Here is a 12,622-nt window from a genome sequence, read left to right as displayed (position 1 = left end):
CCAATGATCCCCTAAAGCATAATTTTTTAAAGATCTTTTTCTTGTTTTACGTATGGTCATACTATGTTAATGAATATATGAGTATTGTTTGTGTTAACGGTTATATCAAATTTAAAAAAAAAAATCGTTTTTCAACACATGCAGTCTAAGAATATTTTTTGATTTTTATTGGTAAGTAATATACATATTTCTTTAGTTAAAGTTATTTTTTATTTAATTATTCGTGGCTATAATTAAAATATGATAATTATTGATACTATGCTAATATTAGATTATAAGTTATAGTTATTTGAATGTTTGATTCCATATGGCATCATTGGGACTATCTATAACTTAATTAATTCCACTATAATATTATTTTTTTTAATAGAAAACAAATTTCAAGGTAATTGAACTTGAGGAATACACTGCAGTCGATTAAATTATTATTCCATTTAAAGGTAAAAGTTAAATGAAACAATACAATAAATCAAAGCCTCATAAATGGGATATTAAAATGTTTGCAGTGGCTTCTAGTTCTGGTATCATTCAAGATTTTGAAATATATATGGGAAAAGGAACGATCAAATCTACCTCTAATTTGGGCTTGAGTGGTGATATTGTATTACGTTTGTCAGATATTATACCCAAACATAAAAATTATAAACTGAGTTTTGATAATTGGTTTACTTCATATAATTTGATGTTGAATTTAAAAAACCTAGGCATTTTATCAATTGATACTGTTCGATCAAATAGAATAGCAGGGTGCCAATTTGAAAATAACAAAGATCTCAAAAAGACTGGTAGAGGGACATTTGATACAAGAATTGATACTTCTAATAGTATTATAAGCTGTAAGTGGTACGATAATAAAAGTGTTCACTTATTATCAAATTATATTGGTACAGAACCCACAGACTTAGTGTAATGTTGGTCAGCATCAGATAAAGTACATATTCCTGTAACCAGACCTGCAATGGTAAAAAAGTATAACTCTTTTATGGGATCAATTGATTTACATGATATGCTTGTAGAACTTTACCGTACAGACATAAAATGTAGAAGATAATACTTAAGGATTGTTTTTCACATTATGGAAATGTGTATTGCCAACAGTTGGTTGATCTACAGGCGTCACTGTTAACAATTAAATATTCTAAAATATGATCCTTTAATAACTTTTAAAAATGATATAGCATAAGGGTTACTTTGATCTGGAAAAGATAAATTAAAAAGAATAGAAAAGTTAACTTCTCATACTCAATTATCCAGAAAAAATAATACAAATACACCAGTTTCAGATGTAAGATATGATAGATATGAACACTGGCCTGAATACATAGAAAACAAAAAAAGATATAAAAAGTGTCCGTCCAAACTATATTCCAGAACACAATGTACTATATTTAAAATTGATTATGTTTCAACAGTAATCGCAACTGCTTTAAACATTATCTTGAGAAATAATTTTTTTAACTTTGTTTAGTTATTTTTAAGTGCTTGCTAGTTTTAATTTTGTAAAAGAAATTTTATTTTACTAATGTTCCTCTTCAATAAAAAATTGTGATATTGAGAAAGTTAAATCTTATATAAAAATTGTATTGTTCTTACAAAAAATATGATGTAGATAAAAGTTAAGTTTTATTTATTAATATTATTATTATATTGAAAAGTTATATTTTACTAATGTGTCTTTACAATGAAAAAATATTATTGGAAGTTATGTTTTTTAAAATATGTTTTGTTTAATAAATAAGTTTTACTAAAATTAAGTTCCTCTACAGTGAAAAAAATGTGATAAGTTGACACGGTCGTGTCGCACGAATACAGCAATCTCACCCGTTACAGCCCTTTGCCTTGGTATCACCATTCGTTCGATTATTAATCGGGACGCCCGATAGATTAATCGAACTAGTTTCGGAATCGGCGATGAGCCCCGAAGCGGTCGCGGACGGTGCAACGACCGTCGCGAGCGACGGCATCGTTTGTCTGTTTTTAGCCGTCTTCGTGGCATCTTTACATTTGTTATTACAATCTGTCATTTGACATTTGATTTTCCTTCAATTTAATTATTCTTCTTTTTTTACTATTATTATTTCAAGAATTATAGTGGTGGTTATTATAATTCATATAGTATTCTTAAAATACTGAACAGTTTAAATTATTATTATTAACACTATTAGTTTAAATTTGTTTTGTTGTATTTTTATTATATTTTTATTAATATTAATATAATTAAATTTATATTTAATTATGTATGTGTTGTGCATCGTAACAAAGTACAGAGAAAAAATTATGTTTTTTATAATATGTTATTTTTCGTACATAAGTAATACCATAATAATGAAAAAAAAAAAATTAATTGTAAGTAATAAATTAAAAATAATATACAAAGAACTGAAGAAAAAAGTGGTTATTTATTCATTAAAACTAATAAAATAAAGTATTATTGATGTATAAAACTTTCATTATATATATGTATAAAAAATGCCATATATTCCCAGTGAGGCCACATGGCATCATACCTGAGAAAAGCTGGGTTTTGGTAAAAATGAAAAAAAAAAATTGTTTGTATTATTTAAGTCTTATTAATGATGTACAAAAGAAAAAAATTGAATTTGGAGCGATTTTATGTGTTGGGCTTGAAAGAATTAGAATATAGTTTGGTTTTTGTTAAAGTAAGTTGAAGTTTAACTATACAGACGTTAAAATATGAACAAATTTGGAATTTAAAAACAATATTCATTCGCGTTCCGAACGTCATTCGATACACACGCGTATAATCTCTTCCTATGCTTTATTCACCTAACACGTCAATATAAATATTTATTTTTCATTTTTACATGGTTAAAACGGAAAAAAATAACTCAAAAAGTTACTAATATTCTAAAGAAAATTCTTCTTAAATTACTAGTGTAAATAAAAAAAATAACTAATAATTATAATTAACCAGTAAATTAAAAATAACGTAAAAGTGCCCAAGACCAACGGGACGCCCCGGCTATCAGCCGGCGGCCAAGTATCGACGACCAGTCAACGAGCCTTATCTTCTTCAGATAACGTTAACCGTAATATTATAAGGAACTACAAAAGTCCATTCACTCCCAAAAAAAATAAAAACAATCAAACAACTTATTCCGATTTAAATAATCTTCCAAGCAACTCGCACGTGAATCGTATACAGAGCGTATCAAATGACGTTTTCAATTCTTCCGAAGAAATTAATGAAGATGGATTTGTAACTCCAAAATCAAAAAAACACCTCTAAACGTAATCATTCGTCTTCCGATTCTCCGGACACCAAGAAAATGTTCATTACAGTCAACAGATTTGCCCCACTTACAACACGTAATAGTCAAAATGAACACAATTTTACAGAAAACGAAAATGACGCACATATAAATGACATAAACATTGAAACCTCCGATGAAACACAAAATATCAAACAAAAACTTCCCCCTCCAATTATTGTCAAAGGTATACTAGATTTTGCTGATTTTCGAAGCAAGTTAATCAATTTAATCGGCCCGGAAAATTTCACAATTAAATCATCTACCAACAATTTAAAAATCCAAACTACCAAACCTGAATTTTATCGCGAAACAATTCGTTACTTAAAAGAAAAAAATGCATAATACCATACTTACCAATCACAAGATGACAAAGCATATCGAATAGTTATTCGAAACCTTCACCCAACTACATCAACAGTGGAGATCGGAATCGCTATTGAAGAAATTGGATTTTCGGTACGCCAAGTAACAAATGTTCTTCATAAAATAACGAAAAATCAATCTTCCTATATTTTTTGTCGACCTTGAACCAGCGAAAATTAATACTGACATATTCAGTATAACTTCACTTCTCCATACTAAAGTAAAAATAGAAGAACCATACAAACGAACAGACATAATCCAATGCATGAATTGCCAAGACTATGGCCACTCAAGAAAATATTGCTCCTACACACCAAGGTGTGTCCATTGCGGCGAAGAACATCCATCTACCCACTGTGTCAAAACCAATGACTTGCCGGCCAAATGTACTCTCTGTATGGGTAATCATCCAGCAAATTACAAGGGCTGTCAAGTATACAAAAATCTCCAAAAACTTCGTAAACCTACTTCAAATAAAAATGGTAATTATACAAATAAAAATACTGTAAAAATGTTAATAATGATAATGTTAAAAATACCGATTGTGAAGCCACCCAACAGCCCACTACCAACACGTTCATACCCCAAAGACCAAACTATATATACGCACCGGCTACCTCCCCTAATAACTCATCCCAAATACCAAATAATTCTATAAATGAAAATGTACTCTTTAATTTTCTCAATGAGTTTAAATCACTCATAAACCCACTACTATCTTTACTCACCACAGTTCTTAACAGTTTATTAAGTCAAAATGTCAAATAACTCATTTACTTCTTACTCTTTAGCCATCCTTATGTGGAATGCCAATGGATTAACAAATCATAGAAATGAACTTATATTAACATTAAATGAAAAAAGAATAGACTTAGCCTTAATCTCTGAAACACATTTTACTACAAATACTAAATTTTCAATGCCTGGTTATAATATAATCACCTCAAACCATCCACATAACACCTCCCACGCTGGTGCCGCAATTATTATAAAATCTTCATTACTATATACCACCTTTCCTAATATACAAGAAAACCACCTGCAAGCTGCCATTTTGTCAATTAAATTAAATCACATTCCAATTACTATTGCTGCAACATACTGTCCACCCAAACACAAAATTACGCCACAACAGTACGAAAACTTTTTTAACTATTTAGGTCACTATTTTATAGTCGGTGGTGACCTAAATGCCAAAAACCAATCCTGGGGCTGCCACACGTCTAACCCAAAAGGACGTACTTTACTCCAAATAGTTAAAAATTATACCATATTAGCTCCCCCCGATCCAACTTACTGGCTAACGTCTATAAATAAACGCCCAGATATCTTAGACATATTTGTAGTAAATATCCCTACGAGATTACAAAATGTCATAAATAACTATTTAGAACTATGCTCAGACCATACTTCAGTCCTTCTATCTCTAGATGCTCAACCTCCCCTACGGTCCCGACAAGCTAGCCTTACGGATGGTATTACAGACTGGAATAAATTCCGCGAAATAATTGAACAGAAAATCAACCTAAAAACCCGACTTAAGTGTCAAAACGAACTTGAAAACGCTGTTCAACAGTTTACGGATATAATCCAAACAGCTGCTTCGAGTTCCACTGTTAAAAACCGTGGAAAGCCCAAAACTCTTTCCCAATTCCTACTTATGTCCGTGAACTCATAGCAAAAAAACGACGAGCCAGATCCCTTTGGCAATGCACCCGCCTTCCGTCTGATAAACAATCATTCAACAATCTTGCTTCTTCGCTCAAACGTATTTTAAAACAACTAAGAAATTATAATTTCAGTTCTTGGGTCTCTTCGCTTACATCGCAAAATTGTTCTCTGTGGAGAGCAACTCGTAGTTGTTTGAAACAAAAAACCACAAATTCCCCCATAAAAAGATAAGATAATACTTGGTGCAAAACTGATGCAGAAAAGTGTGAACATTTTCGATCTCATTTGCTTCAAGTCTTCCAACCCCATAACATTGTCAATAATGTATTTGAAGATCATATTGTGAACTCTCTTACTACCCCATTTCCACTTTATCTAGCACCGAAACCTATTTCGCCGGGTGAAATTCATTACTACTTAAAACTATTCCGCCACAAAAAATCTCCCGGTTTGGACTTAATTACGTCAGAAGTAGCTCTGCAGCTACCCAAAAAAGCAATTATACACCTCACGCATATATTAAACGCAATCATAAGACTATCCCATTTTCCTCTTCAATGGAAAACCGCTGTTATAATCCTAATTCTAAAACCAGGTAAACCTCCTGATACTCCGTGTTCATATCGACCGATAAGTCTCCTACCTCTCTTCGGTAAACTTTGTGAAAAGTTAGTATTAAAACGGATTTCTCCTTTTATAAATAACGTATCAGTTATACCACAAACTCAATTTGGTGTTCGTGAACGACACTCAACCATTCACCAAATACACAGACTGACTGACTGAATATCTAATTCCTTAGAAAAAAAAAAAGGTTGCACAGCAGTCCTCCTTGATATAGCCCAGGCATTCGACAAAGTGTGGCATCCTGGTCTGTTGTATAAATTAAAAAAAAATTTACCTCTACCTTACTACCTATTTTACAAATCTTATCTTGAAGACCGTTATTTTGTGACCAAAATTGGATCAGAAATGTCGTCCTTAGCCCGAATATCGGCAGGGGTCCCACAAGGAGCCGTTTCATCTCCTACCCTTTACAACCTGTACTCAGCTGATCAACCGACAACCCCTTACACCTCAGTTGCAGATTTTGCCGATGACAAAATTATTTATTCCACACACAAAGATCCAATAATTTCTGACATGAATCTACAAAACCACCTAGACCTCATGTCTTCTTGGTACGACAAGTGGAAAATAAAAATAAATCACGAAAAATCTACCCATCTAACTTTTACATTAAAACATGGTACTGCACCACCTATACATTTAAACAACCAAAATATTCCAAAATCCTCGAGCTCTCGTTATTTGGGATTATTTCTAGATCAACGATTAACTTGGGCAGACCACATAAAAAAGAAAAAAATCCTCTTAAACTCTAGACGAAAATCGCTACAATTCTTACTCGGTAAACATTCTAAAATTAATATAAAAACAAAATTACTCCTATATAAAACTTTATTAATGCCCATTTGGACATACGGGATCCAATTATAGGGCGCAGCCAAAAAATCAAACACAAAGAAAATTCAAATTTTTCAATCCACAACACTCCGTTTAATCACAAATGCCCCATTTTACGTTTCTAATCACACCCTCCATACAGATTTAAAAATGAATACGATAGAAGAAACTGCCAAAATCGTTTATAAACGTTTCCGCTCCCGACTGTCAAACCACTCCAATCCACTGATCTCTGCTCTAGATTCCGACACCATTCCTGGTAACCCTCTTCGTCGACTGAAGAGAAAATGGTGAAGAGACTTAAATATCAATTAGCTAAATATATAAAGGTAAATTTAAATCCAACCTAATCATGTCATAAAGTGTCGCCATTGGGTGGCTGCTTTTATCATGTTATATCAAGCTATAATACATATTACCGCATGTGTACTTATTGTAATAATTTTTACAGATTGTACGCCTTAAAATATAAAAATATAAAAAAAAAAAAACCAATATTAAAATATTCGTAAGAGTTTTTAATCGCTATTCGATTTATAATACTAGTATCTACTAATGAAAATAATTGATTATTATTTCGAATTATGTGCCTATATCTTATACAACTTATATTAATATTTCAAATTTTATTCGACTTCTATTTTCGACTAATTTAAATCATATTTAAACTGGAGAATGCAGAGTGAATAGTAAATAAAAACCGCGGAAAATCGTGGGTTCTGTATTGTGGTCATTGATAACTCGTTAGCTTTTAGCTTAATGATATCCTGAAGTCGTAGTTTCAATCCATAATATCCACACTTACATTCTATTAGGTTAGTCAATTTGAACTCAATATTATTATTATTATTATTATTATGCTGCAATCCGTTATTGGTTCAAAGAAATCCGCTTAAATCTGGCTTAATAAATCAAAGATGGTTTACCGTGATTGCATTGGGGAAAAAAATTAAAAAAACTGTTTATCGTGAAAATATTTTAATATTGTTTGTTAGTTTGATAACATTTAGTCAAAAAAATCAAAAACTTTCGTTTCAACGGTCAGTCCACTTCCACAACGTGGTTCTTTCAAGACTAGTGGATTTCACTCCACTAATGCGCGAGTACCTTTGCAGATTTTTCTATTTCTCGATAGGATATATAATTAATATAAATCGTTTGTACGATTTTTGCCAGAAGTTAATCGGAATATAGTTTTAATTTTTGTATCAAATAAATGTGAGCAACTGACCCCCACGTTAATACTCATATTGTGGTGAAATTTATCGATTTATTGAACATATAAATCGTAATGATAAGAATAATGGTTATGGTGATTTCATTATAATTTGTGTTTCTTTGCGAGTTTGTTTCTTGAAGGAAATGTTTACCGAGAGTATTTATTTAGTTAATTGTAATTATCTACTCAGTTATTTTGTTATTCTGTAATTAACTATTGATTTATTAATATTAAGTCTATATTGTTAGGTAGGGTTTTAATTAATAGCCTAATAATTTTAGCCTAAATCAGATAAAAGTCGGTTCATAAAAAAACGTTAATAATTTCATGAACTTAATTTTTTTCTCGACATATATACATACATATAATATAATATAACATATATATAATATATATATATATATATATATATATATAACATATAATATATATATAATATAACATATAATATACATATAATATAAACATACATATAATAATAGTTATAATAATAGTTGCAATATCAATAATAGGTAATTTTTGATAACAATTGTGATAATAATAAGCATTATATTGTGTACCAAAATAATATAAAATAATAATAATAATTCAATCTATAAATTCAGTTGATTATAATGAAACATGGTTTGAAAGATTTTAAATTCATTTATATCAACATTTGTGTTGAATTTTATTGGAAAAAGGAATTAATATTGATAAATTATCAATAAATAAAATATAATCGTCAATTTTGTCTATCTGCGTCAAAACTCATTACTTAGCGATATCCTTGACTGGTTTACGGTAGCTATTAAGATATTATTAAACAGTTTTTATTTAGAAATAAAACTTCTAAATATTACAAGAGCTTATTCCTTAAGAGGACTTGAGAGAAATCTTTAATGGTACCGGTATAATAATATCTATATAATATATTGATTTATCGTTATTAATCTAATGCAATGTCACGGGGTAATGTTTGGTTAAACGATGTAATGTCAAACACATCAGGCGTTCCGTAAAATTTTATTTAATTTTTAATTTGATAATTATACATCCATGCGATGATGGTATCGGTTAAAGGTAAAATCGTTCTCCGAATAATTATGAGCTATTACGGATTCGAACGAGAGCTAGAGAGAGTGAGAGAAAAAGTTAGTGAGTGTGATGGAGAAATGAAAAGGATATTATCCATGCCTAAGGGATCAAAAGATATAGAATAAAAGCTATATAGATTTTATACCTCATTTTTAGCATCGAGTAATATCGAATTATCTACATAATAATTACATTTATTTACGGACGTGAACGCATGAAAACGTTATTCATGAACGCTTCAGTAAGTAGGTATCTATAAATAAATTAGTTTTGAGTTTGTCTCTTGTAATTTACTTGAAAATTTACCGTTTACCCTAATTTATAATCCGGACAAACACAATAAAAAAATTATAGGTTTATGTATTCTAGTGATATAATAACGCGTCGCTTGAAAATTCCAAATCAGCACGATTTCGTATAAGTTATTAGTGTGTTTTTAAGGTGCTACGGAAAATGTTCCATTCGTTTTTGCATTTCCGCGGCTTTCTTGGGCCAAATCGTCATCTAAGAAAATATCATTCGCGATACTATACGTAAACATAATATAATTACGTGTGATTTAAATGTTAACTTAAAGCAACTGAAAATAACGTATTAATAATATGATATACGGAAAAGCGTACAATTCGAGCACAAAACTCGGCAAACACGTACACGTGAGTGCAACGTTTCGTGGAGAAGTGAAATTTGAATTTTTCGGTGTTATGTACTAGATATATTATAATGCACATAAAATCGATCGGCAATTCTATTTGTACCATTCAAAAAGTAAATATTCTGAAAATGTATCACAATGCATTTTATTAGATTTGTGTTTAAATTGACGAAGAAAAAAGGAAAAAACTCATTCACTCATTTTGTCTCGTGTATGATTTATATTGTAATGTAGTTTCAGATTTAAAACGTACACGCTCATGCATTTCATTTTTGTAAGTCAGTTTTACGCGAGTACGATAAGAAAATAATAATGATAATAAGTTCTTGTTGTTCGATGTGAAATATATAATACATAGATAAGCAATTATAGACGTTGCATAAACGGAAACGCACTGTTATTAATAACATCGTTTATTATAATATGTACTCTGGTATGAAATAACAGGGCGTAAGTTATGGATTTGTTGAGGAAAAAATGGTCCGTGAATGTATATGTATTTCGTATATATTTAAATTAATTATAACTAGAGGGTGAACCTTTATAATGTTATAATGCTGAAAAGTGAAAAGTATGAAAGAATTTCGGGACAAAAATGATTTTATGACCTGAAACACTCGTACAAAACTCCACATACAAAAAAAGGTGGCCCTGATGGATGTAAAAAAAAGTACTTCTGAAAATAAAAGGATTCAAGTAAAATAAATTTAAATTTAAAGTGTCTGTTTTTAATTGGTACTTCTAAGTATTTGCTGGTCATTATGTCGGTATATATTATAATATTATTGTTACGTTTTGAGTGAGTGACGTACTCGTAATTTATTATTTTTATTATCACTGTCGATGATAACAGTATAATACAAATCGGTATGATGTTATATAACATACAGTAATAGCATGTCACAGTACCGTATCTAGGATTTTCTTAATGTCGGAGGGATATAAATAACCATTATAATTTTGCAGTAAAGGTACACCGTAAAATAGTTTGATTTAAATCAGATTTGCTGAGAAATGCACCATTCATAGGCAAAAAGTTAAACGATACATTTCAAATCTCTGTGTTTTAATTTTACATCATAGTTTAAGATATTCAAATGTATTAAAAATAATGCAGACAACTTATTAACCTTCAATGATGTGGTTAACGATAAATTTTGCAATATTTAAATGAGTAGTGGTAGAGGGTAGATTACTTTTGTTTGAGGTCAAGAGTCACTTATCATTTTGAATTTGTCAAATATGTCTAATGATAATCTGGATAAGATAGTACACGTTCATAGTTTATTGTGAACATAAAATTGATGTTTATTATAGTTATATTACATTGACACTTATTTTATTATTATTATATTATATTGATACTTTGGCAATTAAGGATAAAAGGTATATTTAATATACCTAAATTTATCTAGTTTAATTAATACCTAAGGTGATAATCCCCAAAAATTCCTAAAACATATGCCACTACTTCATACGTATATAATGTTCGATAATATGCGGTGCACGTTCTGCATTCAGTTGAAACGACGATGCGAAGGGTTGATATAATCAATTTAAGAAGTTGACGTTTTCTTAGGTTGATTATCTGTGAACATTTCATCATGGTTAGGGTGACACTGGTAGGAAGGGGAGTTGAGTGAAAAGTTACGGCATAGTTATATATACCAAGGTGTTTGTTTTTAGAAAACGTTTCACAGAAGAAGCCGATGGACACACGGATCATATCGATACGGTAGTATATATTCTACGTAGTATTTAATCTGATACAGTGTTTGATTCAAAGCACGGCGTGCATTTATCATTAATGCCAAAGGTTTTAGTTAAGCAACTTCAGCTTGCTGCGTGCAACCGTCTGTGGATCTTGTAATAAATTCGCAGTGTTTTAAAAATCATGTGTGCCACAGGGACGGCACTCACGGAGGAAAATTTAAAGTCCGCAAGAATAATTATAAATATTTGAAAGGATCTATCTCGTCACCAGTCGTACTTCGAGTTCTGAGTACTTAGTTTTTCCCTTCTTCGACAAACGCTTAAGTCGTTCGACTGATACAATGTAATGTCATTACGAAATTGCATGTCAACGGGCGAAACTAATGATCTCTCAAAATTACGTCATCGTAGGATTTAAGTAGTATTTCAAGTTGAGAGTACTTTGTATTTGTGAAATACGTTTAAAGAATATTCATTTCGATTGTATTATAAGGATAATATTACAATTACACGACGAAAAAATATTTATTTTTTTCTCTTATAATAATTTTCGTACTTTTTTGTGACTATATAATATATATATATATATATATATATATATGTATTTCAAATCTCGTTATTGTATTTTGATTTTGCTATTTCATCACTGCGACGTTAACGTATTTCATGTTTGAACATCGATAGGAAAAGAGAGAAAGTTAGAAGATTTGTGAACTAAGCTCTTTCAAAATTATTAACAGCTTCTCCCCTTCCCTACAGTAAATTTGATTCGTAATGAAAACTAACGAAACATGTGGACAACTCTGATTGTTTTCGATCTCTTGAGGGTTAACCAACTGTAGCATCTGGTACGTTTTAATGTGGGAAATAATTATATTTTTGTTTTATCCTATCGAAGCATAGAAATCATAATTCCAATAAAACGTATTGTACTGCAACACCAAAACTTAATGTAACGGTCGATATCCGTATGTTCACGCAGGGCCTACGGTTCGCGAACCGTCTCGAGGAACGGTCCGGCGTACGTTTTGAGGTCACAAGACGTTGTCACGACCCGTCGCCGGCAATACGTCTCGGCGTCACATCGACACGCTGATACGACGCGCGCCCGTCAACACGTGCATCCGTATCACGGTTCGAAGTATCACTTGGAAGTGCCCGGCGTTTTGGTCGACACCGACG

At 31.0% G+C, this 12,622-nt stretch overlaps 1 protein-coding gene across 1 annotated transcript; it reads left to right on the top strand.

Moving 5' to 3' along the window:
- The first annotated feature begins 451 nt into the window (after window positions 1-451).
- Window positions 452-3,250, top strand: LOC112690691 (piggyBac transposable element-derived protein 1-like). The gene is made up of 2 exons (XM_025564759.1): window positions 452-836; window positions 2,958-3,250. The coding sequence occupies exons 1-2, from the start codon at window positions 452-454 to the stop codon at window positions 3,248-3,250; spliced, it is 678 nt and encodes a 225-aa protein (XP_025420544.1).
- Window positions 3,251-12,622: the final 9,372 nt, after the last annotated feature.

Source organism: Sipha flava, unplaced genomic scaffold (genome assembly GCF_003268045.1).
Source record: "Sipha flava isolate LNK unplaced genomic scaffold, YSA_version1 114_pilon_pilon, whole genome shotgun sequence".
NCBI lineage: Eukaryota > Metazoa > Arthropoda > Insecta > Hemiptera > Aphididae > Sipha > Sipha flava.
This window is presented reverse-complemented; position numbering and strand designations above follow the sequence as displayed.

Coding starts and splice junctions, on each gene's coding strand:
- LOC112690691 (XM_025564759.1), top strand. CDS start 452: ATGAAACAATACAATAAATCAAAGCCTCATAAATGGGATATTAAAATG. Junction 837..2,957: donor TTCTAATAGTATTATAAGCT/GTAAGTGGTACG, acceptor ATAACGTAAAAG/TGCCCAAGACCAACGGGACG.